Source organism: Clarias gariepinus, chromosome 2 (genome assembly GCF_024256425.1).
Source record: "Clarias gariepinus isolate MV-2021 ecotype Netherlands chromosome 2, CGAR_prim_01v2, whole genome shotgun sequence".
Lineage (NCBI taxonomy): Eukaryota > Metazoa > Chordata > Actinopteri > Siluriformes > Clariidae > Clarias > Clarias gariepinus.
Window position 1 is genome coordinate 352,501 of NC_071101.1, and position 20,000 is coordinate 372,500.

The 20,000-nt window shown below is 44.4% G+C and overlaps 1 protein-coding gene across 7 annotated transcripts in view; it reads right to left on the reverse strand.

Annotated features, from left to right (window-relative positions):
• akap9 (A kinase (PRKA) anchor protein 9) overlaps positions 1-20,000 on the reverse strand; it is a 62,286-nt gene that overhangs the window by 3,393 nt on the left and 38,893 nt on the right. For 4 of the 7 annotated variants that reach the window (XM_053512969.1, XM_053512932.1, XM_053512943.1 and 1 more), the window contains 24 exons: positions 18,576-18,788; positions 18,221-18,259; positions 16,395-16,627; positions 16,208-16,315; positions 14,458-14,634; positions 14,251-14,352; positions 13,996-14,148; positions 12,813-12,902; positions 10,876-11,979; positions 10,620-10,754; positions 5,936-5,980; positions 5,646-5,792; positions 5,237-5,365; positions 3,884-4,366; positions 3,656-3,710; positions 3,291-3,376; positions 2,968-3,154; positions 2,774-2,882; positions 2,509-2,659; positions 2,263-2,355; positions 940-1,047; positions 451-732; positions 204-361; positions 1-87 (listed from right to left, as the gene is read on the reverse strand). The exon at positions 1-87 is cut by the window's left edge and continues 25 nt beyond it. In XM_053512969.1, coding sequence (XP_053368944.1) covers positions 1-87; positions 204-361; positions 451-732; positions 940-1,047; positions 2,263-2,355; positions 2,509-2,659; positions 2,774-2,882; positions 2,968-3,154; positions 3,291-3,376; positions 3,656-3,710; positions 3,884-4,366; positions 5,237-5,365; positions 5,646-5,792; positions 5,936-5,980; positions 10,620-10,754; positions 10,876-11,979; positions 12,813-12,902; positions 13,996-14,148; positions 14,251-14,352; positions 14,458-14,634; positions 16,208-16,315; positions 16,395-16,627; positions 18,221-18,259; positions 18,576-18,788 — 4,474 coding nt within the window. The remainder of the gene's footprint in view (positions 88-203; positions 362-450; positions 733-939; positions 1,048-2,262; positions 2,356-2,508; positions 2,660-2,773; positions 2,883-2,967; positions 3,155-3,290; positions 3,377-3,655; positions 3,711-3,883; positions 4,367-5,236; positions 5,366-5,645; positions 5,793-5,935; positions 5,981-10,619; positions 10,755-10,875; positions 11,980-12,812; positions 12,903-13,995; positions 14,149-14,250; positions 14,353-14,457; positions 14,635-16,207; positions 16,316-16,394; positions 16,628-18,220; positions 18,260-18,575; positions 18,789-20,000) is intronic. The other 3 variants (XM_053512951.1, XM_053512960.1, XM_053512978.1) reach the window with 3 other exon arrangements.

A 20,000-nucleotide genomic window follows, 5' to 3' on the forward strand; every position in this document is an offset into this window, starting at 1 on the left:
GAACCTTTCTGCAGGAATGACAGAACGTCCTGAAGGTTCCTCTGTAACCAGGTAAAACTATCTCTGTCAGCTCCCTCCACTGCAGCCCTAAGGGAAACAGGGAAACAGAATTATTCCACAGTGCCCTCACTTTTAAACAGCAGGTAGTCTTTGCACCAGTAGCTCCAGACCTGACAGTATCTGTGGAGACTTTTCCCACGTACCTGCTGATTTTGCTGGTGATCTGCTGCAGCCTTGTGATAACACTCTCCATGTCCCTGATATCTGTTGCTCTGGCTGTGCTCAGTAAGGGTGTACCGATAGAGTCCATGACCACAGAGTTGTCCAAATTCCACACAGACACCCGATCACCCGTCCGCTCCTGCTCATGGAGATAGACCAGACCCTGAATCAGATCTCAGATCAGGAATTAGATTAGACACATGAAGAGTAAATTTATGGTGAACTCACGTTGTTCTCTATCAGCTCAGCAACTCTGCGCTCCAGTCTTTCTTTTTCTCTGTCTACATCCCTCACGCGCTCCCTCTCTCCCTCCAACAGGCTCTGGAGCTCGTCTACCCGTCTCTGCAGGCATGTCCTGTCATTCTGCCACTGCTGCCTCTGCTCCAGGTCCTGCAGCGTCCTCTGCTCCGCCTGCGTCCTCAGCTGCAACAGGGTCGCCTGCTTCTCCTTCAGCTGGCTCTGAAGAGACTGGATCATGTGGTCTGTGACAGAGGGAATGCCGTCCTCCATCTACAAACACACGCAGCAGAATATCCTTCAGGTACATCATTCCTGAGTAACAGATCTTTACACAGGCGGAAACAGGTGTGACTTGGCTGGAATAAAAACCTGGTAACCAGGTCTTTCCAGGTAAGATCTGACACGCTCAGGTTATGACGTACTAGTGTCACCTACTGGGATGGCATGCTTATTTGTGTGTGTGTATGTGTGTCTGACCTGTAGAGGGCGTTCAGTGTGTTTAAGCAGTTCAGCATTGAGCTCTTTCTCCTTCTGAAGATCGGAGCTCAGCTCATTCAACCGACAGTTCTGAGATTCTAACTGGACCTAAAACACACACACACACACACACACACACACACTTTAATACTTCACAAAGATAACTCAAGTAATATTAAAGTTTGTTTGGTGATCCGAATAATTTTAGTATGTCACAACCCTGTGGAGGATTTCTGTCCCACTCTTCTAATTATTTTAATTCAGCCATGTTGGAGGTTTTAAGGTCAGACCACAGCATCACAGTCTGATGTAATTCTGGATATTAATTTAGTTTTTTGAGCCATTCAAAGGTGGAGTTGCTGGTGAGTTTTGGATCATGTGCCTGCTTTATAGCCGAAGTACGATTGAGCTCGAGGTCATGAACTGATGGCCAGACATTCTCCTTCAGGATTATCTGGTAGAGCTGACAACTTCCAACAACTACAGCAAGTCGTCCAGGTTCTGAAGGTGCAGAGCCCCAGACCATCACACTACCACCTATGACTGTTGGTTCAATGTTCTTTTTGAAATACTGTGTTAGTTTTACACCAGATGTAGACACACCTTCCAAAAGGTCTAGCATTTGTCTCATCAGTCCAGATATTATTTGCTTAAAAGTTTAAAAGATAATCAAGATGTTTTTTTGTTTTTTTTTGGTAAATGTGAGACGAGCCTTTGTGTTCTTTTTGGACAGCAGTGACTTTCACCTCTGAACTCTCCCATGGACGTCATTTTTGCCCCCAGTCTCTTTCTTATTGTTGAATCATGAAGTCTGTCCTTAACTGAGGCGAGTGAGGCCTGCAGGTCTTTAGATGTTCTTCTGGGTTCTTTTATGATCTCCTGGACGACTCGTTGTTGTGTAAACTCTTGGAGTAATGTTGGTAGGTCACTCCCGAAAAGGTTCACCACTGTTCCAGGTTTTCTCTGTGTGTGTATCATGTCTTTCACCATGGTTCCCTGGAGTCCCAAAGCCTGTCATAATGTCAACACGTCAATCACTCAGTTTCTTATGTGCTTCACTCTGTCGGTCAGATTCTATTTACCTGATTTTTTTTGTTCAACAGTTCTGGGCGTGGCAAGTGACATTTAACTCAGCTTTCCAAAAATCACAGTTCATTCATGACTTAGCAAGAGGACATTTATTTTTTATTACTCGGGGCCAGGTAGGTGTGGACAGCGTTTTCCTTTTAATAAATTAAATCAATTAAAAACTGCAATTCGTATTTACTCAACTTATCTTAATTTTTAAAATCACACACACACACACACACACACACACACTACCTGCAGCTGTGTGGACAGGCTGATATATTTGGAGAGTTCTGCTTCTCTCTGTGCTGAAACCTGTCTCTCCTCCTCCAGAGCGAGTCTCACATCCTACAGAGAGACAGACAAACATGGTGCAGTGGTCACCATCACCTATCCCTCATGGATGAGTTCCAAATCACACACTGCCTCTAAACTGTGTAGATAATAAGCCCGCCCACTTTCACAGCTCAGTACTGATGATGTCACTTCCTGGGTGCTCACCTCCAGCTCCTCCCTCTCTCCCTCCGCCCTTCTGTCAGCCCTGCCCCTCTCTCTCTCCACCTCCCACTGCAGCTCTCTCGCCCGTCGCTGCTCCTCCGCCAGACGGTCACTCGCAGAGTCCAGCTCGGACGCCTTCACACACACCTCGGCCCTGTCCGTGCACACACACACACACACAGACACAAAGAGAACATATAAGTGCTGCCTCATACACACCTGTGTGTGTGTGTGTGTGTGTGTGTGTATGTGTGTGTGTGTGTCTCACCTGAGTGTGCCGAGCTCCCTCAGGTGTGTGTGCTGGGTTCTCTGTGCAGTGTTCAGCTCCAGTCTGACCTGCGCCAGCTCCGCCCTGAGCCTCTCACACTCGTCTGTCTCTGTAAAGAGGTGTGTACTCAGTGTAGTGGTGATGATCTCGCTGTCCCACATGTGTGTGTGTGTGTGTGTGTCGGGGTGGTTTACCTGTCGTACCCGGTGTGTGGGGCAGTTGCTGGGTGGTGTGTGTGCTCTGCTGCAGCTGAGCGAGCTGAGTCTGAAGGTGTGTGATCTGCGCTAACAGGCTGCTGCAGTCTGCAGAGTCGTCACACACACTCAGCTCCGACAGGGAGAGAACCTGCATGCCCTCCTGGTGGACCTCCCTGAGGAGAGCCTGCACACACACACACACACACACACACACACACACACAATATATACATAACATTTTAACATGGCTTCACATTTACCATAGAGTGTAAGTGTGTGTGTGTGTGTGTGTGTGTGTGTGTGTGTGTGTGAGCACATACTTTAATCCTGCCGGGCAGGTGTGTGTCGTCTGGCCGCGCCCCTTCAGGCGTGCTCCTGAATTCCAATCCCACGTCTGAGCTGCTGTCTGTCACACACAAACACACACTTTCAGTTTATAATATATAGTGTCTCTATGCAGTGTGTATAAGGACAAGTGTCCCTAACTAGTGTCTCTATGTAGTGTATATAAGGGCAAGTGTCCCTAACTAGTGTCCCTACATAGTGTGCATATATGTACTCTATGTAGGGACACTTTTTTGGGCCATTCCCCTTATGTTAAGTAGTATGTTAAGGGGTAGTGGCCCTATCTAGTGTTACTATGTTACTAGTTAATGTCCGTGTGTGGTGATGAGGTGGGACCTACCGCTAGTGTACCCGTCTCTAAACGGGGAGGACGCAGAGTGATCCGGTCTCACAACCTGGACAGGAAATCAAACACACTAACACTTAGATAACAGAACCAATGGAGAACGAGAACACACACACACACCAAAGACATGCGTGCAGACACACACGATAGCTGGCAGCCTGATGTAACCAGATGAAGTAATGCTTTAATGTGATTAAGTAATGTGAGGGGGTGGGGCCTGACCTGTAAGGGGCGGAGCTTGTTAATGCTTCCTCTGAGTGCGTCACACTCCTGCTCCAGTCTCTGGTTCTCCTTCTTCAGACTCTCACTCTCTGCAATGTGTCTGTTCTCCATGTCCATGATCTCGGCTGCGTGCAGCTCTCGAATCTGTCCGATCCGCTCCGTGTACTCGCTGATCACTTCCTCCAGCTCCGCCCCCAGCTCCGCCCCCAGCTCCGGCCCCTCCACCTGTATCCCCACATCCACAGAGGACACGTTCGGAGCCCCGTTAGCTGAAGGAGCTAAAGGTGGCGTGCTGGAGTTCTTCCTGGAGACAGTCTGTTTGTCCTTGTCTTTGGCTGCATTGCCACCTTTGACCTTCCCGTGATGTTCTCGTCCAGGTTTCTTCTTGGAGGAAGACAAGTCTTTCTCTTCTCCTGATTTGAATAAAGCTGTACGGAGCTGCTGGATTTCCTCCATGAGCTGGGCTATAGATGTATCTCGAGCCTGTGTATCATATCATTTTACGATGAAAACAACCTTTAAAGCAGTCACTTTACACCATGTCGTCATTTCCAGCTCAGATTTTTAAATATCTTACAGCACTGTTCTGAACTCGCAACTTTACACCTTTCTGTAAAGTGCAGTACATCACATTCATAGTTAAAGAGACGAAAGGCATTAATCAAATGTCTGCACAGCTCATTGCGACCATAAACTAACTAAACACTTTACAGAAACTTATTTTACCTACAGTTTAGACTGAAATCTACATTTCAAAATATATTATTTTAAGTGATCTGAAGTGTAATATATATTCTGTAAAGTAATCTACAGAGTAAAATCGGTTCTGCAAATCATATAGTATAAAAAATATTTTATAAAGTAGGTTAAATTTAAAAAATTTATTTAGTTAAATGAAAAGTTCATTCTTTAAAATTGCTTACATTTTAAGTGTAAAATGTATTCTGTAAAGGGGTGTAAAGTGTAAAATGTATTATATAAAAGGGTTTAAAGTGAAAATTATATTTTGTAAAGAGGTCTAAAGTGTAAAATATATTCTGTAAAGGGGTATAAGGTGTACACTATATTCTGTAAGGAAGTATAAAGTGTAATGCATTTTGTAAAGGGGTATAAAGTGTAAAATGTGTTTTGTAAAGGGGTATAAAGTGTAAATTATATTCTGTAAGAGGGTGTAAAGTGTTAAATGTATTTTGTAAAGGGGTATAAAGTGTAAGTTATATTATGTAAAGGGGTATAAAGTGTAAGTTATATTATGTAAAGGGGTATAAAGTGTAAGTTATATTATGTAAAGGGGTATAAAGTGTATTCATCTTTAAACGTTGTCTATAAGGTAACAAATCTACAGTAAAGTACCTGTATCTGCTCCTGAAGTTTAAGGCTCTGCTCTATGTAGCTGTTCAGCTCTTCCTTAGTTGCTGCTGCTTCTTGTTTGACCCCCTGAAGTTCCTGAAGCAGCTCAGAACTCTCTACTTCACCAGACATCTAAATGAAAAGAGAATGAAGGGTAAGAGCTGTAAAGTTGCGTCATCTACGCTCAGAGTTCATCTCCAACACAGTACCATGGATGAGCGTGTAATGTATAAATGTATAATTAGATGTAAACACACTCACCCTATGCACCTGATCCTTCAACAGAGCAATCATCTCACTAAATGCATCTTCTTTATAATTACCAATATTACAGTTTCTAACAAATTGGCCTCACTAATCCATGACAATTTCTTTAATAATTAAGTAAAAAATACACAGAACATGATTGTACCTGAAGCTGTGCCTGAAGTCTTTGGCTGAGTTCTTTACAGACGTTCAGTTCCTCTTTAGCAGCTTCTGCTTGACCTTTAACCTCATGCAGCTCCTGATGAAGTGCTGACATCACTGTGGAAGTTTGTTCACTATTGCTCTGTGAGATCTAGAGTTCAAAGGTATTAAGGATTATTCTCAGACAGAGCAGCAGTTTCAGGTATTTTTCTGACCCATCCAGTAGCATTAACAGAAACAAAACCAAACACGTACACTTCCACTTGTTCCTGTATGAAGGTTCACTTCACTCACCCTGTGTACATCCTCCTGCAGCTTCTCAATCAGGTCCTCCTTACACTAAAAAACAAAGAGAGTCTTTACTGTGATGTTAAATCGTCTGGTTTGTTTCTGTTGTGGTCTAGTTTCACACTGTGTATAATTAAATAACAATGAATGATTAAATTAAACAAAAAACTAATAATGCTGTCGGAATAGAGCTTGGTATTGAACCTCAAGTCCTAGTCCAGGACGAGAACACAAAGAGCAGAAAGAGCAGAACTATCCGGGGCGATCTTGCTCTCATCATAATGTTTTAAATTATGGTAATTTTTTTTTTTTCTGTAACTTTAAACCAGTAAAATCACCACCATTGAGTGCATTAGGTATGATAGAGACACTCTTGTTTCTATTGGTTTACAATGTACTCAATTCGACGTTTTTAACTCCGGATCCAAGCTGGATCCTGAGAGAACAAGGGACGCGACCCGAAGCAGCGGCCCCAAGGGAAACGAGCCGGGGTCAGGTACAGGCTGAGAGCTCGTGCACACCGTACACCTCAGTCTAGCATTCTGCTCGCCATCGTCCAGTCAATGGAGAACAAACCCGATGACCTCAGGGCCAGGATAAAGTTCCAGAGAGACATTCGGAACTGAAATCTCCTCTGCTTCACCGAGACATGGATGAACCCAGCCGTGCCGGACCACGCCATCCAGCCGGCCGAGTTCTTCTCGGTTCACCGCATGGACAGGACACGGGACTCAGGGAAGTCAAGAGTGTTTAATGGTGAACAACAGCTGGACAGAGACAGAGCGGCAGTTTCAGGTATTCTCTTACACGCTCCTCTACACCCAACCTGGAACTACTGTCCATCATGTGTTGTCTTTTTTACCTTCCTCGAGAGTTCACATCAGTCCTAATCAGTGCTGTTTATATTCCACCACAGGCGGACACGGACACTGCCTTATGCGAGCTGCATGAGGCACTCACACAGCACCGGGATGCTGCGCTTATTGTGGCGGGGGACTTTAACAGCACCAACCTCGAATGCACAGCGCCAAACTTTTATCAGCATATCACCTGCCCCACCAGAGGCAAAAGGACACTGGACCATTGTTATACTACAGTCAAGGACGGCTTCTTCTTCTTCTTTGTCTTTCGGCTGTTCCCTTTCAGGGGGTCGCCACAGTAAATCAGATAACTTAACCCTATCCTCTGTATCCTCTTCTCTCACACCAACTAACTTCATGTCCTCTCTCACTGCATCCATAAATCTCCTCTTTGGTCTTCCTCTAGACCTCCTGCCTGGCAGTTTCAACCTCAGCATCCTTCTACCAAAATAATCACCATCTCTCTTCTAAACATGTCCAAACCACCTCAATCTGGCCTCTATCCACCTCAATCTGGACTATATCTCCAAAACATCTAACGTGGGTTGTCCCTCTGATGAACTCATTCTTGATCCTATCCATCCTTGTCACTCCCAAAGAGAACCTCAACATCTTCAGCTCTGCTACCTCCAACTCTGCCTCCTGTCTTCTCTTCAGCACCACTGTCTCCAAGCCGTAAAGCATCGCTGGTCTCACCACTGTCCTGTACACCTCTCCTTTCATTCTCGCTGATACTACAAGGCACAATATCGCCTAACCCTAAACGTCAGTAAGATAGAGGAGTTGATAGTGGACTTCAGCACTAAGCTAAAGAAACTACCAGACCTCCGCCATCAAAGAAAGCCCAGTAGAGAGAGTGAACAGCTTCAAATACCTTGGTGTTCACATCACGCAGGACCTGTCATTGTCCTGTCACATCAACACCGTGGTGAAAAAAGGCCCAACAGCGTCTCTACCACCTCAGGGGCTTGAGAGACTTCATACTGCCCTCTAAGGTGCTCAGGAACTTTTACTTCTGCACCATAGAGAGCATCCTGACGGGAAACATCTTAACCTGGATCGGGAAAAGCACCATGCAGGACAGACGAGCTCTACAGAGGATGGTGCGTTCAGTTGAGCACATCATCCGCAACGAGCTACCTGACCTGCACTTGATCTACAGCAAGCGGTGCTGGACCAAGGCCAGGAAGATCGTGAAGGACCTCAGCCACTCCAGCAATGGACTGTTCTCTCTGTTGCGGTCAGTAAAGCGATTCCGCTCCCTAAAGGCCAACACAGAGACTGAGAAGGAGCTTCTTCCTGCAGGCGATACGGTCTTTTAACCAGATCAATACTCAGGACTAAACAATCTCTACATCTTTGCACATTGCACAATTCACAGTTATGGACATTTTATAGGACTTAACCGCTCTGCATTTACACAATACATAGTAATGGACACTCATTCACAGTTGCACATACCACGGACATTTATGAAACATTGCACATTCATGCACATTTGCACTTTTGCACAGATTATGAACATTTATGGACCATGGAGGTCTACACACATGCATTTTTGCACACTACCTGGTAATTTCCAGTTATTTCCATTTAAATTCATCTTTATATTTTTCTCTCATTGTATAGATAAGTTTTTATATTTTGTTCTATTTATTACTTGTAAACTGTTTTTATTAATTACATTTTTAAGGTCACCGGCGGTCGTTTAAGCATTTTACTGCATATTGTACTGTGTATGACTGTGTATGTGACAAATTAAATTTTAATTTGATAAAACCTCCTTCAAAATCCCCTCCTAAGCACGGAGCTGGGACTGAGGTTTTGTCAGCTAATGTTCAGTAGACAATCATAAGGCCCAGCCCTTAACCCCATCAGCTCCAGGGGCGCTGTACTCCAGCTGACCCCGTGCTCTGACCCTGAGCTCACTAACTGGCATATGAGAAAAGGAATTACTTTGCTGTAAGGTACATGTGATAAATAACTAAATTACTAAGCGTGCTCCCGGTGACTTAAACTGGGAGCTTCATGTGACTTTACACATCGTTTAAATGTAGCTTCACTTCACGACCGTGTTTAATTAGAGCCTCAGGAGCTCCAGTAGCGTCTGGAAATATGAAGACTCCCGATTCGATTCTGGATTTTATACATATTTATTTATTAAAATTAACAGACACCGTTGTACATGAACACACTAAAACAACTCCAGTCATTGGAAACATAACGGTGAACTGAGCGCACTCGACCTGTTTTATTTTACTAATATTGTGTAAGATGAATAAAGGTGGGGTGGGGGGGGGGGGGGGATTATTGTTGTTGTTGGTTTGTTTTTGTGTGTGTGTGTGTGTGTGTGTGTGTGTGTGTGTGTGTGTGTGTGTGTGTGTGTGTGTGTGCGCGTGCATAACAGTTCAGAGATGAAATGGATCACATGAGATTGAATCCACCGGTAAGGTCTTGTTTATTTTTGGGACTATAAACCTTTTAAAATTCATCAGCTATGACCCGTTCATTTTAGAGTGTGTGTGTGTGTGTGTGTGTGTGTGTGTGTATGTGTGTGTGTGTGTGAACTTTAAGCTTGCACTTGTGAAGTGTGTAACAGATGCTGAAACACAAAATTAAAAAGATAAAACAAAAAAGGTTTAAGCACCTTGCTTTAATCATGATATATTTTATGACATGACTAATTCTAAATATTTTAAATACGCCAAAGAGCTGGAAAATATGAATAAAAATGCGTATTGTAATACTGTATATTTGAAAGTGGATCTTACAAAACTGGTATCGAAAAAAAAGTCTTGTTCGTGGCCTGGAAAAGGTTGGAAATGTTTGTAAGGCTGAAAACATCCTCGGTTCATTTATCAGTCAGAAATACAACGTAAATGACCTTCACCATGTTCTCCTGGGAAATCACATCTTACCTGAGCACAGAGAACACACTGTACATAATTAGACATAATTACAGACACTGTACATAACAGGTTCAAACCCCACAACCACCAAGTTGCCACTGTTGGGCCCTTGAGCGCGGCCCTTAACCCTCAACTGCTCAGATGTGTAATGAGATAAAAATGTAAGTCGCTCTGGATAAGAGCGTCTGCCAAATGCCTAAATGTAAATGTAATGTTGTTCAGAAGACACAGCATTTCTGCAGCACTACAGCCCTGTCCTCTTAGGTTAGCAGCTATCGATGTTCACTAATGATGCTATCAATAAACATTAATCATTAAATACTGCAAACTGATTAAGAAGTGTATTAAGAGATGACTTTTGCATCATATTTCTTTGGTATGTCTGTTAATAGGCAACGTGAGAGTTCAGGGGATGTGGAGTACTGGACATTGTATTTTTAGAGGTCTTGTAGTTAAATGAGGACTGACGAGCTGCTTTTTACAAATACAGTCATACTGTGGAGGAGTGGAGGAGAATATTGTTAGTGTTAAAGTAATGAGTGTTACAGCTTCTCTACTAAACAATAAATACTTCACTTAATATTCTACAGTGTTAATCCACAGTTGTGAGTAAAAGTCATTTTTTTTGTGTCTAGTTTTCTCTTAACTTTGAAATTCAATCTTTCATGTATGCCTACAGAAAAAAAAGGCACGGTATTCCTCAAGGACCTGTGTTGAGTCCACTTCTATTCCCAGATTTAGGTGGAGTAGTTACATCTCTGTGCCAGGGGCTCAAAGGCTAAGAGTTTAAAATAAGTTTTCTTTAGTTGTATGTGTTTGGCTTTTGATTTAAACTATGTTAAAGAAGACCACCAGAGCATCATTTGTCTGTACACTGCGTGAAGAATAAAAGTGTAAACTAAAGGAGTTAATGTGACATACCTGTATCTGTTCCTGCAAACCCTGATTCTGGATTCTACAGATGTGCAGCTCTTCCCTAGCAGCTTCTAAATGATGTTTGAGCTCCTGCAGCTCCTGAATAAGCTTCTCCGTCTCAGTAGTGCGTTCAGTTGAGGTCTAAACCGAGAGACAGTTATTACAACAGGCACAAACACACAGATTTTGTGTCTTTTAATGATCTTTGGATTTTTCTGACACTGAGCCAAAACCTACGACAGGTAATCAGTCCTCCACTTACCTCTGCAGGTGACGTAGGTGTTGTCTTTATTTGGTTGAGCAGCTCCATGAGCTTAGCTAATATTTTCTCGTACTCATCAACTTCGTCCTCTGAACTGGCAAGCAGTAGTTTTTGCAATTCTTGATCCTTTGGCATGGAACTCAGATCCATTTCCAGTTTGTTCAGCTTCTCCATCAGGAGAATTAAGTTCTTAACCTCCATCTCTGAACAAGATTCCATTAACCCAGCAGTAGCTTCATCTACTTTCAATTTCATTTGTTCTCCAGCTACCTTTGATTCCAACTCTTTTGCAACCTTCTCCTGATCCTCTACTATTCCACCCTGCTGCTTTAATCCCACCTTTTCCCCAGTAAGAGGTTCAACCAAATGCTTTTCATGGGTCACCTTTAATTCCAACCCTTTTTTCATGTTATCTAAACAAGTCTTATTTTCTTCAAACTCTTTGGTTTCAGTCTTTGTTTCAAGATGCTCTTGGTTGACCAACTGACTCAAAGTGGTGTTCTTCTCCTCGAGTCTCTCCTCCAGCTGGAAGATCTTGAGATGAAGGGTTCCTGCTTCAGATTGTGCTTTATCCACCTCTGATTTACAATCTCTCAGCTCCACCTCTCTCTCTGTAAGGCAGTTCTCAAGCTCCTTTACTCGCCGAGTTAAACTGTCCACTGTGGAGGTAGCACTTTCCTCTAAAGCCTGGATCTGAACTTGTGCCACCACTAATGCTGCAGTCTTCTCCCTCAACATGTCTTCAAGTTCAAGAACTAACATCTCGTTCTTCCTCTTCTTTTCTGCTTTTGTTTCTCTTTCCTCTTGCAGGGATTCGTATTTCCTGATAAGTGAGGAGTGGTCCTCCTTAAGGGTGTCCAGTTCTCTCTGAATTTGGTCCATCTTCTGTTTCCGTTCATCATGCTGGTCTTGTTCGTCCTCCTCCTCCAGCTCAGAAGACTGTTTGTGCTCAATTTTGGAAAGTTCTTGCTGGAGTTTTTCGATTACTGAGTTCAGCTGCTCCACTTCTTCCTCGCTGTCTCGTTTAAGATGATCCTGTTCAGCGCGAAGGTACTCGACCTGAGACTTAAGCTCACGCACCAGTTCGTTCTTTACCTCCACCTCCTGAGGGCATGAGAAGCCGTGAAGAAAGTCAGGAATGGAAGACAACAAGGAATAACTTGATAGTGACAATAAAGACCCAGTTCCAACAATCTATGCTTAGTGGTTTAAAAGTGAGGGTAGTTCTTTAGGTGCGAATTCTGGTTTGATGCAGAGCTCAAAACCTTCACACACCTGTAACCAGAGGACCGAATGTAAAAAGGTGTGTTTGAGATTTCATGGACTAGAGTTATTATTGTAAATTCACTATTTGGTCTGTGAGGCATGATTTAAAAACATAGATGTTTGGAACTGGGCGTAATTTACAACTTTACCCATTAGCTTTTAGAAAAGTACCACGGTTAACATCCATTCAGGAGGATAATTACAGGTGTTAAAAGTTTCGCCTATGTTTTTTGATGAATAATAACAACTTGTTAATCTGGCATGCATAAAACACTTATTCCCTGTGAGTAACAGCACGTTCCCAGTGTTTAATAAGTGCACGTCCTGTAACAATGTCCAGGTATACTTGCACTCATTAAAAACAGATGATATTTTTGCTAACAGAAAGTAAAAAAAAAAATTACAAAGCAGTAAACATAAATCAATTTAAACCAAAGAAAAACAACCAGTCAAGTATAAGAAGAGTAAAACCATACTGCAGAAACAAACCAATGAAACTTAAATAAAACCTGGACCCAGAGAGAGATTAAAAACAGAAACGGGTTTCACACACACACACACAACTCAAACACATATACACAAACACATATACACACACACGCATATACACACACACAAGCAGGTACACACATATACGCTCGTTCCTCCAGCGCATGTGTGTAAGCCGTTACCTTGTCGTTAGTCTTCGTAGTTTCGGAAAGCTGAAGTTTAGCAATCTGTTCATTAAGAAGAGTAATTTGCTTGTTCTTCTCCTCCAAGACCTTTAAGAGTTAAACATCATCACATGACTCGCCTTAAATCAGCCCTAACAACCTGAACACTTTGCTACACCTCCGTGTCTTTTAACATGTTGTTCAAACAGACAGACAGACAGACAGACAGACAAACACACTGTTATGATTGTAACATTGAGGTCATGAAGGTGAAATAAGTGGAAATGAGGCACCTGGAGGAAAACAAACTCAATTCAATCAAAGTGGAAGTTTATGAGTGAGAAACAATAAGGAAGCTTTGAGCAGCAAACGTTTAACCTTTTATTACTGAGGGTGTTACCAAAGTAGGTGTGACTGGTTTGTACCGTGCCCAGGAACGATCGCTCCGCCTCCTCACTCCCACGCTGGACAGTCTTCACATTATTATTCATCTTTTTCATTCATTATTCATTTTAACAAGCACGATACAGCGAGATACAGCACTGATGACATCGTGTCCACTTTCGTTTTAAAGTATGATTAGCGCCCATGTCTGATTCTATTCACACCCGTGTGCGCTGTACCGTTCTCGGGAACACCTCTTCAAGCGGGCTCGAGGCACGGTTCCTGAGTGTGGAACCAGACGTTTAGGGTCGAGTGTTCTCAGAAAGGATCATAGGATCGTGGTGAAGACCCTTAATGTAGAGTTTCATTTCAGTACCATGTCCATCCAGCACAGACCTCAACAAAGTGCTCACAAACACTACTATTTTTCTTTTATTCATTTTGTTAAACGTCTGCCACAGAAACGACCCACGTTGCTCTAAATAAAGTAGGTACTGATGGATTTGGTTTTATGAACATTATACTAGAAGTGTTGTGTGTTTAAACTTCACAGCGGAAACTGAGTGGACGGAACTTTGTACAGTAAAAGGACATTACAGGACAAGGCATAAGTAGGTCACATGATCCCGCCTGTGCTAGGAGTGCAGTACCTTATCTGACATGACTCTTATATTAGTTTGTATTGATCTGAGTCTTAATGGTCTAATCCTATCGTGACAGAGCTTTAGAATCAGATATTTTTGAGAATGATTTCCATAAAACTGTTGAAGGAAAGCCATCATGCTGCACTTTGATTATTTAAGCAGGCACGTCTCACCGTGTGTAAGCTGGTGTGAGCCTGCAGATCCTGCTGCTGTGTGCTAATCTCCTTCCTCTGGATCTCCAGCTGCATGTGGAGCTGCTGAACCTCCTCGCTCTTGTTCTGGAGCTCATCCCTGAACTGCTCCAGCTGCTCCTCCAGATTCACAATCTACAGCACCACAGGGGCACAACGATGAACCGGTAACCGGGACTAAAACACATGCACAGACCAGTCTAATCCTGGGGCAGTCAGTCATGTGACAGGAAGTACCTCTTTTTCCTTCCTGTCCAGTGCCTCTCTCTCAGTCTGGAGTAAAGCCTCCAGGGTGACATCAGCCCCGCCTGCCATGGAGGCATACTGCTTACTGTTCTCCTGCGCACACACACACACACACACACAGTTGTCATGGAAACAATGAACCCACGAGGAGAGCGATGCTCAGAGCTGAGGCTAGCACTGCGGTGCTAAAACGCTCACCCTGGATGGCGTGATGTCGTGGGAGACGAGCACTTCCTCCAGAACCCTCACACGCTCCTCCTGCCTCTCGATCTCCTCGTCACGCTCCTGCACATCCCTCTGCAGCTGCTCCACTCGCAACAAAAGCTCACTGCACCAATCCGCTTTCTCCTGCAGGGCCGTGCTCAGCTCCTCCACCTGAGAGAGAGAGAGAGGGAGGGAGGGGAGAGAGGGAGAGAGGGAGGGGAGAGAGGGAGATGTGGGGAGAGAGAGGGAGGGGAGAGAGGGAGAGAGGGAGGGGAGAGAGAGAGATGTGGGGAGAGAGAGGGAGGGGAGAGAGAGAGAGGGGAGAGAGAGAGAGGGGAGAGAGAGAGAGAGAGATGTGGGGAGAGAGAGAGAGAGGGGAGAGAGAGGGAGGGGAGAGAGAGGTGGGGAGAGAGAGAGATGTGGGGAGCGAGAGAGAGGGGAGAGAGAGGGAGGGGAGAGAGAGGTGGGGAGAGAGATGTGGGGAGAGAGAGCAGAACAAGGGGAGAAAGAGAGAGAGAGAGAGAGAGAGAGAGAGAGAGAGAGAGAGGAGCGGTGGTGGGAATGAGAATGGCAGAGTGGGAGAGGTGGTGAGAAAAGAGAGAGAGAGAGATGGGAACAGAGAAGAGGGGACACATACATGAGTAAAAATAAAGGACGGAAAAATACAGAGGAAAGACAGGTATGAAAGAGAAGGAATAAGACAAGGAGGAGTGCAATAAAGAAGGAAAGGAGGTCAAAGTAGAATAAAAGGTAGAGAGAGACCCAGGAGAGGGATATAAGGGGAATTAGAATCAAGTAATGAAAGATGGGAAAGAAAGAAATAGGAAAAAAGGAATGTAAAAAAAAAAGAAAAATGGGGAAAGAAAAAAAAGAAAGGGAAGAAACAACACAAAAGAAATAAGTGTTAAAAACAAACATGAAGGAAGGAAAAGAGAAAAAAATGGTGTTATAGTGTGATTACAATGAGTTTGTGTTGTTTGGTCAACAGCTGTAACACCTGTAATGACATCATCACCTGTAGTGACATCATCACCTGTAGTGACATCACTCAGCAGCTAGAAGTTTAATTCTTCATTGTTCTCTGTTCACACTTAAAAAGATTATAAAGAGCGCAGGAGGTATTTAAATACTTCTGCTTTGGGACAATGCCAAGTGTTAAAAGCGCTATACAAATAAAATTGAACTGAATTGAATTTACCCCTGAAAAAGAGGCCCGGGCTTATTTACCCCTGAGGAGGAAACAGGTTATGTTTCTGGCTCCCACTCTGGGCTCCAGTGATGGTTCTGCTCTAGATACTGTTTTGTTTAGGGGAACCTGATCTGTGGTACTCGGTTCTCTCGGGGCAGAAACAGGAGCAGGGAGTGTTTCTTCTCATGGTGTAAAACCCAGCAGCTTAAACCAGCTCTGAAACAGGACTGCAGGGTTCCTCTAAAACATACGCACCTGCTGTACCCTGGAGTACCTCAGTCGGGGGGTAGATCGGGGTTTAAAGGAGTTAGTGATTCAGTTAGAGGGGTAACTCTCAGTTTCAAATGGAGCTCTGGGGTAAATGAGTGAGATACCTCTCTGGGGCAGACAGAAGATGTAAATGGATGATTGAGGTCATAAATTGGATGCCTCTCTGGGGCAGTTTCAGGAGTTTCTTAGGGAAATTGGTGGCGTAACTGGTTGGGTTGGTTTTCCAAAAATAAAAATTTAAAATTGGGTCATGCGGTAAGTTAAGGGGGTAAATCAGTGCATTACCTCGCTGTGGTCAGCCTGAGGCTTACTGCTGCTCTTCAGCTGCTGCTCCAGTTTCTGGATCTCCTGCTGAAACACATCTCGCTCGTGCTCTCTGTCCGCAGCCTGCTCCTGAAAGGTCAAAGTTCACAGATGAGGTCAGAGCCTAAAAAACTAAATCTGACTACATTCACAAATGGAGAAAACTCACATCCAGGAAGCGACGGTTGTTCTCCAGCTGTTTCTCAAGAGCGTGGATCTGCTGCCGGAGATCAGCACTCTCAGACAGGTGAGTCTCCTCCAGCTTGGTCATGGCTCTCACCTGCTCATCAAGCTCCGTCTCCAACTGCTTCACCTGCTCCAGAAACTCTGCGTGATCCTTCTGGGCCTGGCGTTGAACATCAACCTTCTCCTGCATGAGCTTTTCTGTCTCCTCCAGAAGTCCTAAACACACACCCCCCACACCCAGACGTTATTGGATTCCAGATGTTGCAGATGGAGAAGGTGGGAAAGCAGATGTTACCATGCAGAATGCTGCACCCTAAAAAGTCAGTCAGAAATCTTTAACAGGCGACCTGTACCAACACCATTATATTCATTACGGTTCCTGTGTTCTCCGGTTCATTCAGTACAGTTACGATTGTGCTTATTTACAGTCAGGGTCTACAAGAGCTCCTGAACATCTGAAGGTGGTCACTGTTGCATCTAGCGTGAGACATACGGGGAGCAAACGGGGAAGTGGGTGCTGCATAGATTCACTAATAAGATCCTCGTCTAAAGAGGTATATATAATTCAGTAAACAAATATAGTCCGGGTAGTAAACAGACTGGTGGGACATTATTACTGCTCTGGGGCAGTTTAAAAGTGTCAAATTATTGATGTAAAGTACTGGAGTAGTTTGCAAGGGCAGTTTGGGTAAATAAATCTAATACTGCAGTTTCTAAATGGTGAATCTTGGGAGGACAAGTCAACTCGTCCCTGAGGTTAATAACTGGTCAACTCGTCCCTGAGGTTAATAAACTGAAATGTGGGGTGTAGGAGAGGGGTAATTTATTAAGATATCCCAGTCAACAAACGTAGCTTCTGTAACTGGGTGTCAGGGGGAAAACTGTCATGGACTAATCTGGGCCAGCTATGGAAACTAAATCAGTCAGAGGGGAATGGAGTTTGATGACATTCTGGGGTAACTGGGAGAAGCAACAAAGTCACTGGGGTAAATCCCAATAGGTAAATTACCATAAATGGTATCTTTGCCCTGGTTTAGTTAGTGTCGGTACCTCGAGTGATTAGAGGAGGTAAATCTGCCCTGGTTTTATTTAGTGGGGTACCTCGGTTGATTTGGGAGGTACATTTGTAGGTACAAAAAGTGTGTAGTTTGCCCCGGTTTAATTGGTGGGGTACCTAGGGTCATCAGTAAATACCGCCAAAGATTTGTTAACTTTAGATGGGTAATAAGTCGTGATGTGCCCAATAATTCATTATGAATAAATTACAAAACCACTAAATAAATGTTAGAATCGCTGGTATTTTTAAAAGTGCAGCATTCCGATCACAGTAAAAGTCCATCACCAGGAAATAACCCGGTTCCCTTCCTGTTGCCCCTCGTCCCGAGCCCAAACCAGTGATGTGGAACAGGATACCCAGGGTGTTCCAGCAGGTGAAGCAGGTGGGGTGACCACAAACTAAAATAATGTTCGGTTTCTACACAAAGAACCAAAAGAAGCATGAGAAGTGCAGACAGGAAGCTGAGGAACTGAAAGGAAACGCAGTGCCCATGCCCCACCCTGCCCTCAGCCAACAACAAACAAAATAAAGGGTTTGTGTGACCATCCAGGTTAATCTCATGTCATGTCATGTCATGTTAGGGTGATCATGCTAGCATGGGAACCTCAACCTTAAAATGAAAACAAACGTCTGATGGTGAAAATTAAAAGTCCGAGTGCTTAGCCGTTAGTCTAGCAGTGACAGGGCAAGCTCGTTAGTGATTTAGTAGAATGGGCGTGGTCAGCGGCCATGCTCATGGTGAACACACACACCTGCCTCAGGTGCATCATCTACTGCAGCCTCAACTAGGCCTGAAGAAAAAGAGACAGTCAATCACAGCACATTCAGAGTATTACATCATCATAGGGGGGGAGGGGGGGGAGGAGAGGGGGGGGGTATATGGCGGTATTAGTGAATGTGTAGTAAAGTGTGTAAAAGCTGCTGTACCCATAATGCTTTGCAATGTTTATGACCTCTGTAATAAAAACTGTTACATGTGAGGACCGTCTGTGCGTTTGAAGAATATAATACACAAGGCATGTGTGTGTGTGTGTGTGTGTGTGTGTGTGTGTGTGTGTGTGTGTGTGATCCCCTCTATGTAAAACTGTGTACAGGGTTTTAACCTACTCAGCTCTGCCTCTGTGGCTCCGCCCACTGTGACGTCGTGTTGCTGTAGTAACAGATCCTGCTGGTCAGAGACTTCCTGTCTTTCCTGCTGTAGTTCCTGGAGTCGGTGGTTCGTCATCTGAAGCTCCGCCTCCAGCTGTTGCTGCAACGACGCCCCCTCACGAACCTGCTCCTCCAGGGCCCGCCTCTCACCTGAGTACCCGTCAATCAAACCTGATCACCCCCCCCACACACACACACACACACGCGCAAAACAGAGAGACACACAGATACAAAAAAGGTTTCATGTTTATTCATTTATTCATTCGGCCTAACCATTATATCACTTGTCAGGGTCATTGACCCCTCACTCTCCATCCCCCCGTCATTTACTTGCTCAAGGCCTCAGCAGTGGCAGCTTGGCGGTGCTGGGATTAGAACCCCCGACCTGTCGGAGGCAGTTTGTTTATTGAAGCTGCGCCTGGCAAACGTGACTGAACCATTATAATTCAGTTCAGTTTTATTTGTATAGCGCTTCAAAAGAATCAAAAGAATTATTTCAGTGTGTATGAGGTGTGTGTGTGTGTGTGTGTGTGTGTGTGTGTGAATCAGAATGATCAGATCGTCCCTGATGAACGAGCCGAGGGCGACCCATCCTCATCTGGGTGATAACGACAATTATAAGTCCATTCTGTTACAGGTCACTGCCCGCACACACACACACACACACACACACACACACACACACACACACACACACACACACACACTCCTGCTCAGAGTGAACCTCTGAGGCCCTGACTGGATCAGTTTATCAGTAATACACTTTCACACACACACACACACACACACACACACACACACACACACACACACACACACACACACACACGTCTCCTCAGTGATAAAGTCCTCACAGTTTATTGGACACAATAAAGTGACAGCGAGCCTCCACAGGAGTGTATTTAATAAACACCAGGATGTTTGTGTTACGAGTTGACGGCGGTTGTTTTCAGTGTTATACACCTGGGGAAGAGTCACTACGTGAACGTCTCGACCAAACACAGACACCGTCACTAAAGCCAGACGTCGACGTGAACACCGTCACAAAACACAGCGCTTAAATACTGGTACAGAATAATGAAGAGCTTATACTGGTGAAAACATAGCCATGTTATAGATATGTGTGTGTGTGTGTGTGTGTGTGTGTGTGTGTGTGTTGTGTGTGAGAGAACACGCCTGAATTCCACACGTTCCTGAGGACAATAGTTTAAAATCGTTTGATTCGCCTAATCGAACACGAGCACAAACGAGCGGGTGGAACAGGTTCACACTCTGAACGTGGACATCTCGGTTCCTCACTCAGGAAACAGGTGGAGATCTCCTAGACTCTGGTCCAGACGGTTCACCTTAGACACTGAGACAACCACAGAGGACCTGCTGCAG